General features: G+C 46.4%; 1 protein-coding gene across 1 annotated transcript; it reads right to left on the bottom strand.

Moving 5' to 3' along the window:
• SYPL2 (synaptophysin like 2) lies at positions 1–16,363 on the bottom strand. Its single transcript, XM_036768556.1, has 6 exons — positions 16,310–16,363; positions 15,936–16,010; positions 5,899–6,023; positions 2,556–2,757; positions 1,623–1,814; positions 1–159 (listed from the first exon to the last, which is right to left on the bottom strand). Exons 1-6 carry the CDS (start codon positions 16,361–16,363, stop codon positions 1–3), a joined length of 807 nt encoding a protein of 268 aa, XP_036624451.1.
• Between the last annotated feature and the right edge of the window lie 349 nt (positions 16,364–16,712).

Genomic DNA, 16,712 nt, shown 5'->3' on the forward strand with positions numbered 1-16,712 from the left:
CTACTGCTTCTCCACAGCGCCCTGCTCGGCTGCACTCTCCTTGCCGGCCTCCTGGTCCTGGTCCTGGTCCTGGTCCTGGCCCTGCCCATGCCACGGGGTCTCCTTGAACACAAACCAACAGTTCCCAGCCCACAGGAAGAAGTTGATGAAGCCAAAGAGCTGCAATGATATCAGGAAGGGTGAGTAAGCAGAGAGGACAGACACCTCCTGTTGTGAAGAGAGAGCTTGTCACATCCGCGTGTATGACAACGTAGTGTGTGCAGGCACATGCATGCATGGCATGGTGGGCCTGTGTGCGTGTGTATGGATGCCCAAGCCTCTACGCACACAACACGTCCACATGTGTAAATGTGTGTGCATGTGCACTCAGTTGTATGGGGTCCCTGGATGCATGTGTGCGCATATGCTATAGGATGTTGACAGGGAGAGAAAGAGGCAGAAAGCTAGGGACTGGGGCAGGACGCTACAGCCATCACGTGTGCATGTGCCCAGTTGTGTGTGGTATACAGGTATGTGGGAGTGCAGGATAGAAACAAAGAAAGGGGTTGAAAGGCAGAGGCAGAAAGCAAGAGATTGTGACTGAGACGAGGAGTCCAAGGGCAGGGGAGCTGGCGCCACCGTGCTAACTGTTATCCTAGCGGTCTGAGAGACTCAAAACAGATACAATAGTGTGTATCCAGATCTATAGCCAACATATGTCCAGTGAGTAGCTCGCTCTCCGGGAAGATCTGGCTCCCTGGGTGATAGAGAATAATGAAGAAGGGGTTAATTGGCTGAGCATCAGAGAAGCCTTTGTGTTGGGCTTGAAGGAGCTTTGCATGGCCAATGTCTGTCACCACTCCTATTCAACCAGGCAAATGTAGAGTTGGTGGCCTGCGCATTCAGGGTAGTTCCCTCCCGTCAGTGACTTTCTCCCAGCCCCTCAGTAGGCCCAGGGCCAGGCTCAGGCCCTAGACCAGACCCAGGCCTGAAGGGTTCCAGCCCCCAATCCAGGCAGGGTGATAGGAGAGTTATTTCCCTGGGTGTCAGGGCAGCACTGGACATGACCATCCTACTTATCTCTCTGACCCTAGGTTCCTCTAATGAGGAGTCTGGCCCTTTCAGCTATCTTCCTGGCTCCTCTCCCCGTTCCCAAATCTGCTTGATTACATTCTCCTGATTCATACATATACACACCTATAAACCCAGAGGAGTGGGAGGTGACAAGCAAAGATTCTGTTTGGAGGCAGAGAGAAGTGAGGAAATAAGGAAGAGGTTAAAGCAGTACCCCCCACCCCCGCCCCATTCCCTACTTTCTCTACATGAGTGATTATCCTAAGTTCTGTACCTGGTGCCCAGAAAGGCAGTGCATCTCAGGGAACCCATAGCAACTCCACCCAGCAGCAGGAGATTAGTTATTCTAACCTTCCTAACTACTAGGGAAAGTAGCACTGTGTTAGGAGGAGAAAGAAGGGGTGGCCTAGGGTAAAACAGGAGCCAGTCTTTGGAGGGAATTCTCCATGTCCCCGGGACAACTGCATTCGTCTCTCAGAACAGGCTGGCTAGGATGAGCCCAGGGATCATCCTTGTGTAGATCCAGTGACCGCTCCCCCACCGCCCCCACCAGTGACAGGGACTCTTACCACAGAGATGTTGGCAAGCCCCATGGAGGGGGTGGCCCCAGCACTGCAGACAGCCTCATCTCCATGGCATATTGACATGGCGGCAATGAGACTAGAAGGCCGAGTGGCCCCCTTCACATCCGTCAGGCCCTTGCCCCATGCAGCTGCTGCCACCAACCAGAAGAAGGTGAAGGAGACAGTCACACAGAAGTCCTAAAGTGGGTGGAGGGACAGGGAATACTGCTCAGAGGGAGTTCCACTGCCATGGCTCTCCCACCTCCTCCATTCCATTCCATGACTCAGCTAGATCATGGGGGAATAAGGAGGGGTGCAAAATCAGACAGCCCGTCACTCCAGACTCCAGGATTAAGACCCAAAGCCCTGCAAGCCTGAGTCTCCCTGGGCATGCCATACATTTGCACCAAAGATAGCTTCTTCCCTGGGGACTCCCCACCTCCCTATTCCCTAGAATTCCAGGGCTGGTCAGCCCATTCCACCAGGGGGCCCCTGAGACAGCTCCACCCCAAAGCCCTGTCCTGTGTCTCACTATCAGGAGCTATACTCAACCCTGAGGTTGCCTAGGTTACTCCCCCTCCCCTTCCTCCTCCTGGGCTCTCCTTTGCTCCCAGCAGCATCAGAGTGCTCTGCTGCTGCTGAGGGGCAAGAGAGGGGAGAATGAGGAGAGGGAGCATGACAGCCAGGGACACCCCTCCCTGGGATGGTTCCAGCCAGTATAGAGGAGAAAAAGGAGGTGACGAGGGAGGGCTAGGAGATGGCTAATGGCTAGATAGAGGACTCAGAAATTGCTTTATACTTAAGATGGCTAAAATAGTTTCAGGTTAACCCAACTCAATGTCATAGGTTTCAGGGGGCGCCAGTATGTCACTCTTCTCTCCACCACTCAGGCCATTTTCTTGGCTCCCCTTCCCTGTCTCCCCAACCCCATCCACTTACCACCAGAGGAAAACGCTTGTTCTTAGTATACAGGTTGTGGAAACGAAGGTAAAGAATCAGAGCAGCCATGGTGTAGAAGAAGGAGAAGATCCCCAGGGTTACAAAGAACTCAGCAGGTGCCGAAAAGTCTCCCATGAGGTTCAGGGTCTTGGAGTTGGATTCTTCATCACAGAGGGGCATCTCATACTGGACCCGGTTCAACCTGCCCGGTAGGAGGAAAAAAGTCCTGAGCCAACAGGGACCCTGCCCAGAAGGAGATCAGAGAGCATAATGGCCAGCACAGAGCAAGCATTTAATAAGTGCTGGTTGGTTTGCTAATTGACTGCCAGGGCTCAGATGCTAGTCTAGTGCCTGAGATTTGGGGAACCAAGAGAATGAACAGTCATGAGTTAGTTGTCTCTCTGAAAACCTTGTGGTCAGTGTAAGACTACAACAAATTCTTTCCACTGGGGGGCAGAAAGTTCTGCATCTTCTCATCTGGGACCTTCTTGTCCCCAGTGTCCAACTAATTTAGAAACAGAATCAGGACTACTAGGTTCCAAGCCTTTATTAATTCCTGAGAGAGGCTACTTGGAGTGGACTGAAAAAGAATTGTCTAGAATATCTGGTCAGGTCCAAAAGAAGTTCCCTTTTGGGAAGATCAAATATGGGGGAATTCTGAAAGGGTTTGAGTGCTGTCTTATAGACCCTCTATATCTTCCTTCTCCCCACCTCCTGTTTATCTTCCTGATAGAGAGTCCAATGCTTCTCTATCTCCCTGCCAGGAAGCAATATCCTGCATTGTAGTGATCTAGTTGCCAACAAAATTCTTCATTCCAAGAAAGAAATAAGATAGAAGGTTGGAGAAATTTGAGCAATTTCCCCATGTCTTACTCGTTCTTTTATTTACTTGTTTATACATTTGCTTGTTCATCCATACATGCATTCTTATATCCATCCATCCATTCAACCATCAGACCTATGATTTCATGATGTGGGAAACTCGTTCAACTGATTTAGATCAGCAATTAAACGGTAATTTATGGCCTTAGAGCACCAGTTAAGCGACTTGCCCAGTCACGGTCACATAGCCAGGATGGATCAGAGGCCAGACTTGAACCCAGGTCTTCCTGACTCCAAGGCTGGCCCTCTATTTGTTCTACTTTGCTGTTTCTGTCTTCCTCTCCATAGTTTATCCCAAATGACATTTATTCTGCCCCTGATACTAATTGCCTGTGCAACCCTGAGAAGGTTATTTAACCTCTCCAGGCCTCAGTTTTTTCATCTGTAAAATGAAAGATGTTAAGACAAATGTTGAGCTAAGCCTCAGAGGTCCTTTCCAGCTCTAGAACTAAAAGCCTATTATCCTCTGTCTAGAGCTGCCTCTCTCCCCTCCCCCTGCTTGATCCCAAATGGCATTTACACCCAGCCAGTATCTGATGTTAATTCTTAGGATCATAGACGAAGAACTAGAAGGCATCTAGTCCATCCCTCTCATTTTAGAGGTGAGGAAACAAGAGCCCAGAAAAGTGAAGGGACCCAGGCACTAAGCAGCAGGGCTGGGATTCAAACAGAGATACTTTCACTCCACACCCAGCACTCTTTCTGTTCCACCGTCCTCATTACCTAAGGCCCTGTTTTTAGTTTGCTGTCCATCTTTCCATTGATCTATCAGTCTATCTGCCTGTCTACCTATCTATCTATCTATCTGTATGCCTATCTCAGTATCTATCTGTCTAACTCTCTATCTGCCTACCTATGTTTTTTCCTATCTATATATCTGCCTGTCTGTCTGTCTATCTGCCTGTGTATGTATCTGTATATCTATCTATCTATCTATCTATCTATCTATGTGTCTGTGTATGTATCTGTCTATCTATCTGCCTGTGTATGTATCTATCTGCTTTTCTATCTATCTATCTACCTTGTGTATATAGATGCATGAATGTGTGTGTGTATATATATATGTGTGTGTGTGTGTGTGTGTGTGTGTGTGTATATATATATATATATATATACCTAGTGATAGAAACTAGACCTATTATTGGGAACTAACTCCTGGATGAAGAAACTGGTTGTGCCAATGAAGGCCAGCCCCTTCTTTACCATTTGAGTCTTAGGAGAGTTTCCCAGAGCACTGAGAGATAAAGGGACCTGACTGGGTCTCACAGCTAGGATGGGTGAGATGTGGGGCTTGAACCCAGGCCATCCTAGCTCTGAGGAAAGCTTTCTGTCCACTAGATCATGGAGTTTTTCTAGTTCTAAATCTCTGATCTGAATAATAGCTGACATTTAGAGAGCATTTTAAGGTTTGCAAAGCGCTTTACAAACATGATGAGGAACATGTGTGCACAGATCTATGCATATGTAGTATGTTCATATACTACAAGACTTTCTGAGATATTTGATTGCATTGATGCGAATACTTCCTTCTCCAACAGATTGCAGCTCCTCTGTGACTAAGTCAGTGATCTTTGTGAGTTGCTATAGCCAAATATTTATCATCAGGTGATCAGCCCTTTGGTGATGAGCTAAACTGGTTCTTAGAAGAGAGATGCCCAGTTTATTGTCAGGCCTATATTCACAGGATCATATATGTAGAGGGACCTTAGAGGCCAACTCCTTCACTTTATAGATGAGGAAACTGAGGAAGACAGAGAGGTAATGCGGTTTGCCACCAGGTCCCATAGGCAAGATCTGAACTCAGGTTTTCCCAACTCCAAGTTCTCTCTATCCATTTCATTGCCTAACTGTCTTATCTATCAGAATGATCCAAGAGAAAGTGCTCGGGAAAGGGATGAAAGGCACCCATTTTCATCAATCTATTCATTTTTTTCTAGCAGACATTTCATAGCCATTAGGAAGGAGCTGGGGTCAGTGCCAAGGTGAAGCCTCTGGATCTCACCCTCCTGGTTCTGAGTATTCACCCATCACAGCTGTAAAGCTTCCATCTGCTACTGCCAAGTAAGAAAACCATGAAGCTGTAAGTAGTTAGACATCCCTTTCACAGCTGGCAAGAGGTCCACAACCCAAAGTTACAACCCAAAGCCAAATTCACCCTGGGATAGATTTCAAGTGGTCCGTGAATTTGATTTTTAAAATATTTTTGTTAACTGCATTTTGACATAATTTCTTAGTAATCCCATACGTTGTATTTTATACGTTTAAAAACATGGTTCTGAGAATAGATCCACAGACTCCCCCCGACTGCCAAAAGGGGTCTAGGACACACACACACAAAAAGGTGAATAACCCAATGATCACCAAGGTCCCTTTCTACCTCCTTCCACATCTGTCCACCACAAAGTGGATGATGCCACCTGAGTGGGTAGGCCCACCCCAGTGACAAGGGCCACCTGCTTACCTGAAGGGATAGCCGAATAAAACAAGAATGGAGCTCGTGTCCTTGGCTTCGTTGTTGCATCGCACCGTTGCCCCTGTCTCCCCGCTGTAGGAGCCGCAGCACCCGAAGGCGAAAATAGCAAAGAGCTGGGAAAGGGGGGGAAGAGAAAGACCTATTGAAAAGACAGTAAAACCACATCTCCCTGACCCCAAACCTCTACATGTTTCCAGATGGAAAACCCAACGTGACACGGTGAAAAGAGCACTGGACTTGGAGTTCCAATCCTGTCTGCCACCTGCTTGCTGTGTGAAAGTCAGCAAGTCACTTCACTTGTGGTGGTCTGTTTCCTCATCTGTAAAATGAAGGGAATGGACAAGGTCTCTCCCAGTTCTTCCAGCTCTGTGACCCTCTAGAGTATCAGAGCATTTAAGGTCAAGTGCCAGGTTAAGTGTGTGTGAGTGTGGATGCTGGGGACAGAAGGGGAAGTCATCGCTGAGAAAGTAAGTTTCTCAAGATGCTGTGGGTGGGTACTTGACAAATTTCTCAAATAAACAAAGCTGCCAAATAAATAAGACTAGAATGGAGAGGGGCTTGGGAGGGGTGGTTTCAAGGAAAATCTTCCCCTTTCCAAACAAGAAGACCCAGGACAACCCAAAGGCATTCTCTATGCATTGGGAGAATCATTGACATCTATCTGCCTTAAGATGCCGGTTCAGCCATAGAACTTCTCCAAGTCAGGGTACTACCCAGAATACTCTAGCTTTGGGTAGAAGGTTAAAAACCCAAGAGAATCGGGGAGCTTTTAGATTTGTGTTTCCAAATCAAGTAAGAAGAGACTCCAAGCAACCTTTCCTGCTGAACAGACATCCCTGCCTAATATGGTGCTGCTGGACAAAGGAGAGTGAGGGGAGACTCCGGCAGGAGGGTGTGAAGAAATGATTGTCAGTGAGACAGGAGTTAAGTGGAGCTAAACGTGGACCTGGAAGTGTGACCCCTTGATTCCCCCATTTACTGCTCCCTTTGGCCTTGCTGTGGCAAAGTAACTTGGCTCATAGCACAGGGAAACACACCTTCCTCTTGATTTCTCCGCCTCTGCTTTTTCCTCACTGGAGTTTCCCTACTGCATTTAAAACTATCCCTATCTCATCTGTTGGCCCACTATCATTTACTACAGAAAAGGCCCGGTGAAGCAGCAGAATAACTGAGTTATTTTTTTCCCTTTAGTTTGCATAGTTCCTCCAACCCCTTTCCTCTCCTCTTTTTGGGCGGCTGTAATAGGGAGGTTCAGTGGAATGCAAATTCCCTATGGGCTTCCTCTTTCTGACACTTTCAAACTTCCTGCTAGGGAGAAGGATACTTGAGTAACTAGAGTCTAGTTAGAGAAGGGGACCAGCAGTTGGTACTAATTAGTTCTTATCAATTTTCCTCTTAAGCCTATACTTGAGCATACTTACCCTTGGCTTATATACAATATAAGCATTTATTTTTATCAGCCTACATATCTTTTCAGTGTTTGTTATTCATGATCTGAACCTTCCTCTATGGGTTCTTCTGTTCCCAGGTGTTTTAAATTGTAACCACCTGGTGGGCTAAAAAATCATTTAAATCCCTCACCGTTGTTGTGTGTGTGTGTGTGTTTTTTTCCATCATCTCTGACTCTTCCTGATTCCATTTGGGGTTTTCTTGGCAAGGATACTGGAGTGGTTTGCCATTCCCTTCTCCAGCTCATGTTACAGATGAGGAACCAAGGCAAATAGGGTGAAGTGACTTGCCCAGGGTCACACAGCTAGTAAGTGTCTGAAGTCCACAAAGAGGAGGCTTCCTTCCTCTAGGGCACAGCACTGTATCCACCTCACCTTCTAGCTCCCCCAAATCCCTCCCAAAGGTGTCCAAAACACAGGTTTAATGATAGGGTTCAGAGTTCTTTGGTGTTTGAAACATAGCAATGGAACCTATAAAATCTGGGCCACAGGTCATGGATCTATGGAACGTGACCCCGGATAAAAGGCAAGGTATCTGGGAAATTTTGGAAAAAATAGAGGAAATTCTACCTATTTTTGAAGTAAAACACTGCTCCATATAGTATTTTTATATTTGCACATTTCCATAGTTAATAATTTAGAGGTTAAAATCACTAACACTGAAATTCCCCATCCCAACACCACCTGACCTTCCTATTCCCATCTTTTCTTGGTTTCATAGAACATAGGCTGGAGAGCACTGACATAATGGGGGAATACAACCCTGGATTGGGAGTCAAAACTCCTGGGTCCTCTTCCTAAATCTGCTCCTTGGCTTTGGGAAATCTCTTCATCTCTTTGGGCTTGACTAAGCGACCTCTAAGGTTCCTTTCAGTTCTGACATCCCACAATTCTATGATGGCTTAAAGCTTCTCTCTTAGCTTGCATCAGGTAAAGGCCCCACACTGCCCTCTGGTGTTGTTCTGTTCCATTGCACCCACTTACATCTGTAAAACCCGGCCAAATTTGGAAGGATTGAATCCTTAAAGTATCAGTTTTAAGAAGCCATTAAGTCTGTTTTCCTACTTACAGGAGGTACATTCTAGCCATGTGAGGATGTATCTCATTTTTAACACCTTCTCAATAGGAGAAGCACAACATCTTTCCATTACTCATTCCAATAGCTACCAATCTTCACTGCCTAAAAATCCTTCCTTCTTTCCTTATTTGAGAGACAGCCTGGTACAGTGGATAGAGGGAAGTGGGGAAGAGTTAGGGATACCTGGGTTCATTCCCTGCCTCTGATTCATACTAGCTTTGTGATGATACACAAGTTATTTGACTTCTCAATGCTCTAGGCAACCATCTAAGATGCCGTGTTACAAACAAATTGCCTAGTTCCCAAACCACATTGATGAAATCACATGTCTGGACCCCCCAAAGTGTCTACTATGTATAATTGAAGGCATAAACTTGACCTCATTCCCTCTTGATGAGACTAGAGAGCAGCTGCTAACCATTCTCTACAACAGGGGTTCACAGACCCCAGAGCATCGATGAATAGATTTCAAGGGCTCCATGAGCTTGAATGGGAAAAAATACATCTTTATGTCAATATAATTGGCTTTCTTTGTAAACCAATGTGTTTCATTTTGATCTTTAAAAAACATTATTCTGAGAACGGGTCCATAGGCTTTACTGGACAGCTAAAGGGATCCATACCCCGCATGTATTAGTGACCATTAGTAGTATCCCAGAAAGCACTGTACCTTCTCTGGACTCCAGTCACTACCTCATCCTAAAGTGAGAAGTTTGGACTAAATGATCTCTAAGGACTCTTCTAGCTCCAAGAGCCCATGATTTCTGTGTCTGTTACCCCGTAAGCTCCCTCCTTCTGAAGTTCAACAGCTCCTGATTCGGCTAGCCTTTCTTTGAAGGATTTCCCTAACCCTTTCATCAGCTCTGTAACTTTCGGATTCCTCTTTGTATTTTCCTTGTCTTAGCTTATGGTTCTTAGAACTGGACACAACTATGCCCTGTAAGGGACTTGGGTTCTATAAGAGACAGCAATTAGTAGCCTGAAGGCCTGAGGAAGTGAATGTAGACAACTTGTAGTAAATACTCTTATATCCTATAATCCACTAACTTGAATTTTCTCTTAATCAGCACTCAGGATACTTATGGTGGTAGATAATAATGATATTTGTAGTGATAGTGCTGAGGTCCTGCACAATCTGAAGTGCCTTCAGAATCAGACTAAAGTATGCGCAAAGTAAATGTGGTGTTAAGTATATTCTATTCTGATTCTTTGAAAATGAATAATAATATTAATATGTTTTGCATAATTGCTCATGTATAACCTCTATCAAATTGCGTACTGTCTCTGGAAGGATGTGGAAATAAAAAAATCTTTATTTAAAAATGAGTGTTAAAAATTGTCTTTACATGTAATTGGGAAAAATATTATTTTAAAATAATATTAATAATAAATTATATATGGTGCTTACTGTGCATCAGGCATTGTGCTAAGTTGTTTACCAATATTTATCTCATTTACAACAATCCTGGGAGGTAGGTGCTATTATTATCACCATTTTACAGATGAGAAACTAAGGTAGAGATTAAATAACTTGCCCAGGGTCACACAGCTGTGTCTGAGGCTAGATTTGAACTCATGTCTGACTGACTTCAGACCTCAGCATTCTATCCACTGTTCCACCTAGCTGGAATTCACATTTGAGTCTCATTGAAACTCACTATTAACCAGTATTTTTAGAAAATTAAACCTAAATATCCTTTCCCTAAATAAATAATCCTTTAAATTAAACTTAAATATCCTAAATATGCTACAATATGGTTACTTTATCAGGGAAGACTATGGGCCTTGGGGAGAATCGAGTGCCAAGTACTTCTTTCTCATACTGTCCCAGAAGGTTCAGCCGTGAGGCATCGGGGAACAGAAGTGAAAGGGCCCCTGTGACCGGGTAATAATGCATGAACATGATTAAGCAAATAGTCTGAAAGAAGGAGGGCTGTTCGCTAGTCGGGGACTCCAGGAACAGGAGGTCAATCAGGGAGCCCCCGGAAGAGGTGGCCTTTCCGAGCCTTCTGGCTTGTGCTACCCTCCCATCCCAGTAGAATCTCAAAGCTATACTCATAGATTGAAGGGTGCTTGTGGTAACACACACAGAAACAAATCTTCAGCTTCCTCTTCCTGTAAATTTGTTGCTAAGAGAAAATATGGTCATTGGAGAAGGACAGCTAGTGTTCAGTGGATATAGCGCTGGGCCTGGAGTCAGGAAGAGAGTTCAAATCCAGCCTAAGATACAGCTATGTGACCCTGGCCAAGTCACTTAACCTCAATCTGCCTCAGTTTTCTCAGTTAAGTGGGGATTGTAATACCATCTGTCTCACAGAGTTGAGGTAAGGATCAAAAGAGATATTATTGGTAATGTGCTTAGCACAATAAATGCTTGTTTCCTTTCTTCCCTACTTCTCCCCTCCCATTCCCTTTGAAAAAAGATGAGATTGGTCCTCGGGCTTGAGGATGAAAGAAGGTTCCATTCATGCTCTAATATGTTTCCTTTGCACTGAGGTGTTATTAATCCTGCGGAACAGAATCACTTGCTTTTAATCCAGGACTCCAGGAAGTTAAGTACCCTCCTCCTAAACTCCCCCTCCACAAAAATTCCAATCCATTTTTTATCCTGACATTTTGATTTTGTGGATTTGCTCAAGATGAACCAGTAATCATGCTATTTGTGATAATGATGCCTAGGTGGTAGGTGAGATGGACATGATGGGAAAAAAAGGAGGCCCATTATAGAAGACGTGTCCGTGAAATATGGTGGGGAGATGACCTCTTCCAACATAAATCAATCAACAGGCATTTGTTCGGTGTTGTATGCCAGGCATTGTGCTAGGAACTTTGTATATAAATACAAGAGGGAGACAGTCCCTACTCACAAGGATCTGGCCTTCTATTGGATGTTCACATAGAAGTGAGTACACAATATATTATGGATATATATGCAGCAAACACAAAATGATTGGTGGGAAGGGGGCGGGGCCTACCATAACTGGAGGGGTTAGGAAAGGCTTCTGGAAAGAGAAGACACAGATGCTGAGCCTGGAAGGGAACTAGCAATTTCAAGAGGAGGTCAGAGGAGAGAACATTTTAGGCATGGGACACAGCCTGTGAAATAGTACAGGGGCAGTAATCAGATTATTCTATCTGGGGAATTGAAAGTAGGCCATTATGGCTGGAATGTAGAATAAATGAGGGGCAGTAATATGTCACTGGCCTGGAAAGATAGGCTAAAGCCAGGTTGGGAAGGATGTTAAATGCCCAGAGATCAGTTTGTATTCTCTTTCAGAGGGATTAGGGAACCAATGAGGCTTCTGGAGAAGAGGAATGCTGTGGTCAGAGCTGTACTTTAGGGACCTTGTTTTGGGAGCTGGGTGGAGAATGGATTGGAGAAGGAAGGCACAATCGGGATACTAGTGCGATGGTCTAGGCAAGCGGCAGCGAGGGCCTGGACTAGAGCCGCTGTGATATAAATAGAGAGATGCAGAGGAGATAGGAGTAACAAGACTCGGCAGTAGATTGGCTGTGGGGGTGAGGCAGAGTCTCCAGTTGAGAATGATTACTACTAGGTTTAAAAACTGGGTAACTTGGAAGGAGGACATTTCCCTCAGCAGAAATTGGGATGTTAGGAGGAGGTGAGAGTTTTGGAGAAAGAGTTGAGTTTGAGACTCATATGGGACTTCCAGGCAGAGAAGTCCAATACATTCCCTCCTCCGCCCCCCCCCCCACCCCGAGGCATCATAGATCTGAATGCCAACACAACCCATGCAACTCTCGGGGCAGGAGGGTGTCCACTTACAGAAACTCCCTTGAGACATTTTCTGGACTCTACATGTTTTAATTAATTTCATTATAATAACTAGCATTTATGTCGTGTCTCAAGGTTTGCAAAGTGCTTTACAAATATTATCGCATTCATCCTCACAACTCTGGTCTATCATTATTATCCTCTTTTTGCTGTTGAGGAAACTGAGGCAAACAGAAGTTAAATGATTCGTCCCAAGGTCACACAGCTTTTCAGTATTTGAGGCTCTATTTGAACTCAGGTCTTCCCAACTCTAGGCCCAGTGCTCTGCCCACTTCAACACCTAGCTCTCTTTAAGGTAACTTATTTTGATTGTAAAGACAGGAGAGTCATACAAGTGAGCCATTGGCCTTATGTAGATCATGCCCTTGGCACAGCGGATGGAGTGCCAGGCCTGAAGTCAGAAAGACTCTTCTTCCTGAGTTCAAATCCCACGTCAGACACAATTACTAGCTGTGACCCTGAGCAAGTCACTTTACCTTGTTAGCCTCGGTTTCCTCATCTGTAAAATGAGCTGGAGAAGGAAATGACAAACCACCCCAGTATCTTTGCCAAGAAAACCCCACATGGGGTCATGAAGAGTTGGACCAGACAGCAAAGATCAAAGATGCAAATCATCAACTGGGTTATCAAGTGTGGATCCCATTTGAATGACATAATGTGATTCCATTTGTTTGTAACACACAAGTGAGTATTGAGGAGTGACACCTCACTAATACCAGCAAAGTCTTTTGGAATGGCTTAAGGTTCTGTGAAGAAACCAACACTGGCAGGAATGATCCTTTTGTGCCTGTGTTATTTCTCTAGACCAGCACAGACTCAACAAACAGCAAAAGAATCTTGGGCAGCGTCTGCACGCTTGCTGCTAAGTGAGCTGGGGGAAGGGCAAGAGGTGCTGTTCCCAGATGTTAGCCGTGATAATTTCAGATAGGTAGGGAGCACTTCTTTGAGGAAACTCCACCGACAAAAGAAAAAAGGTCCCTCTTGCTCACGTTTTGATCATTTCCTATCCTACACCTTTAAGCTAGGAGCTTGGGCAATGGAGACATTTATTTACTCCTTTCATTTCAGGCTTAATCTTGACAGCAGAACTTTGGATTTTTTGTGGAAAAAAAAATTTTCAATTACCATTCCAATAACTATTCAGTTTGTTTCTTTTCTCTCTCTCCATACCCCCACCAATAACGAGTGTTTAATTCTTTCAAAAAGGAAATTTTCAAAAAGCTCGAATGACAGTTTAAGGGCTTCCTTCACCCTGAAATCTCTTTCACCCCACACCAGTGTGGCTGGTTCTTGCATATTTTAGTGGTAACTCATCAACAAAGAAAGGCTCAGAGCTGGCGATACTTAACCCCCCCCCTGCCGCCGCACCCCCCCTCCCCCCCACTGAATTGCATGGCAGTGGCAGAAAATTCAAACCATGTCTAACTATGAAACAGACCCTGGGAAAGGAGGCTGAATTCAGAGCCAAAACTCTAGGATCTCAGATTTGCCTGAAGGGGAGGGGATGGGACTGTGTTTAGTATAACCTCCATCTCAGAGGTCAAGAATCATAAAAGTCACACAATTCTTAACTCCTAGGGCATCTGCTCTGCCCCTGGGGGATAGGGCTGTATAGTTTCCTCTAGTTCAGCCTTATGCAAGGCTTCATTCAAATGTCCCTAATACTAGTGTGTGTTTGGGACTGGAGGAGAAGGCAGCAGGGCTGAAGAATGGGTAAAGCTTTTCAGAATCTCCCTAGGGGAGATAATCCTATGGTCTAGTGATCTCAGTGTTTTTCTCCCTTCCTTGACAGTCCATCTCAAATCTTCCCTAGCTATGTTTCTATGATTTAGTGACAATACTCCACACTTAGATTTTAGGTTGTACTAACCCACTGGATCATTCAAAATGGTTCCCTCCTCTGTCAGTCCCTTAGAGACAGCATTAAAATCATTCTCATGTGAACGAATTCAGTGCAAGTGTAGATTACCATATGGGTTGTAGCAGGGTGGTGGGACCAGGTCCAGGAGGTTGGCCTGGTTCTGCCTGGTCCCTGAAGCCATCAGTTAAATGACGATTGAAGCAGCAGACACAGGGGAAAGCTACTGTAATGTCTCTTGGTTCAGGTGTGGGAACTCTGGGGAGCGGGGCAGGGGAAGGTTGTTGTGAAGGAAGGGAGAGGTGCAGCCTGGGGCTCCAGTCAAGATCTTGGACATCTGAGGATAACCCCTCCTGACCCACACTGTCTGCCCTCTGAATTGCAGGCTTGGTGTTCATCATCTGACCTACAAGAGGCTTCATGTTGTCTCTGCTGGAGCATTTGCCTCCTATGAACTCTAAGAACTTTAAACACCTTGACCTCCTTTTTTTCTCCAGTTAGCTCACTCCCTGCCTGATGAGATGTTAGGTGCTTATATGGAACCCTAAGTTTTAGGTGCTTATTTAGACTGGAATCCTAACATTTATTTTTTAAACTTATTAACATATATCACTGGGTACACGGATTATCTAACAAATTCCTTCTGCTGCAGTTCACTAAGTGAAAAGTCCTTATGATTTGAAAGAACTGAATGAAATAGTGGAAGGCCTACCAAAGAGGACAAGAGCTCTAGGGAGGGCAGAATCTATCTATGACTCATAATGCAAGTGAGAGGAGGAGGCTGAAAGAATTTATTTTAAATCCCCTTAGTACCCCTCCCCCCACCTTGTTTCAGATGTAGAAACTGCCACTCAAATACAGGAAGTGACTTGCTCAAGGTTACCCAGCAAGTCCAATGGCAGAACTGAATTTACTCAGAATCCTAGAATGTTGGAGCTGGAAAGACACCGTAGGAATCATGCAATTCAATAGCCACTCCTTTTACAGCTGAAAAGACTGAGGCTAGATGTGATAAATGACTTAGCTCCAGATCACACTGTTAGCTAGAGGCAGATTAGGACTAAAGAAGCCAGGCCACTTCAACCCCTAATTCAGTACTCTGCCCCCCCTAGACTAGCCCTCTATTGACAGGGCTCATTTTGCCTGTTGTGTTTTTCATTTTATAGCTGATAGAGCTCTTTTCAGGCAAATGAATTCCTTCCTCTCATTTCTCCATTCATTCCATTCCTTTCCTTCTAAAGGGACTGGACAGAATCCTTCCACTATATCTCGCCCAAAAGATGATCCCTTCTAGTGACTCTGCCCCAGACCCATTAGTCCTGGAGCCTGAGAGTTTTTGCCAAGGTAGCCCCCCTTCTCGCCTGTGCCCTCAGCGCCCTCAGTCCAGAGTTAGCTGCTCCTTGTCCCTCCCTCTTTCCCACCCCCCTCCAGGGGCTCTGGGCTGGGGCTCGGTATGTGCCCGATCAGAGCTCTGGAAAGGTTACACCCAGGTCCTTTCGCCCGAGTGAAATGTGAGCGGTCTGGGCCGGGGATCCTTGCACATAGAAGGGCCGACTCCCGGACTCCGCATGCCTTACTCCTTTGCAGTCTTGCAACCTGGTCCTTGGGAAGCAGCCCCCCTAGCCCACTCCTACCCTCCCTCCATATCCTCCCCCCCTCGCCCACACCTGTTACGACCCACCGCCCTCCACAGTCTCGCCCCCCCTCCACTGACAGCACCCCCAACCCCACCCCCACCCCAATCCCTGGCCAGCATGGCTCACCCCCAGTACTGACTGCATTACTTCGGGGCAGCGTCACAGCACATGCTCCCGAAATAGATACGGAGTTAGAGGACTCACTCACCCACTGGAGAACTTTGATGAAGCCCAGTGGTTCCTCCAGTCGCCTCCATCGCAGCCCTGAGAGAAGACGATCCACCTGGGGAGACAAGGACCCCGGGAGCGCCATCAGGGCAATGGGGAGGGGTCTGAGGGGGCGTTAAGGAGGGTGCAGAACACTGGGAGGAGGGAGGTGCCTGGGGAAAAAAGAAGCTAAGACAGCCGGAGTGACACCGACAGAAAAGAAAAAGACAAGAGAAAGCAGACGGCACACAGAGAAGAACCAGAAAGACACGCAGAGGACTTGACTCAAGCAGAGACAGAAGCAGAGGCAGGGGCAAAGTCAGGGGGCACAGAGAGACTGAGGCAGGGGCAAACCCTCTTGGAGCGGAGCCGTACCTGCTGCCTGGGATCCTTGTCCGCAGACCGGCTGGAGCTCTCTGTAGTGGACATGCTGCCGGAGCGGGGACAGGTCGCGCCGCTCTGCTGCCTCTTGAATAGGCGGCTGAGACTGGGGCTGGGGCTGACCTGGGGACTGGCGGCCCGCGGGGCAGCTTGCAGGCAGTCTTGGACGGTGACCACGCGTCGGTGGGCCGGGATCCAGGCTTGCCGGGTTGGGGAACTGGGGGCGCTGCTGCTGCTGCTGCTGCTGCTGCTGCTGTTGCTGCTGCTGCTCGAGGGAGCCCTTCGGCTGCCGCAGCCCCGCCGCCTGTAAAAAGCCCTGGAGCCTGATTCAAACTTCTGTCAAACTTGCAGGGAAACTTGGCATCGGAGTCACGTGGCGTGCCCGCTCCCTGTCCCC

This window comes from Trichosurus vulpecula, chromosome 7 (assembly GCF_011100635.1).
Source record: "Trichosurus vulpecula isolate mTriVul1 chromosome 7, mTriVul1.pri, whole genome shotgun sequence".
Lineage (NCBI taxonomy): Eukaryota > Metazoa > Chordata > Mammalia > Diprotodontia > Phalangeridae > Trichosurus > Trichosurus vulpecula.

Bases quoted from the DNA above. Each gene is read 5' to 3' on its own strand.
- SYPL2 (XM_036768556.1), bottom strand. From the start codon at position 16,363: ATGTCCACTACAGAGAGCTCCAGCCGGTCTGCGGACAAGGATCCCAGG. The intron at 16,011-16,309 runs GTACGGCTCCGC...TTGTCTCCCCAG, and splicing joins ACAAGGATCCCAGGCAGCAG to GTGGATCGTCTTCTCTCAGG. The intron at 6,024-15,935 runs GTGAGTGAGTCC...CCCCTTTCCCAG, and splicing joins TCATCAAAGTTCTCCAGTGG to CTCTTTGCTATTTTCGCCTT.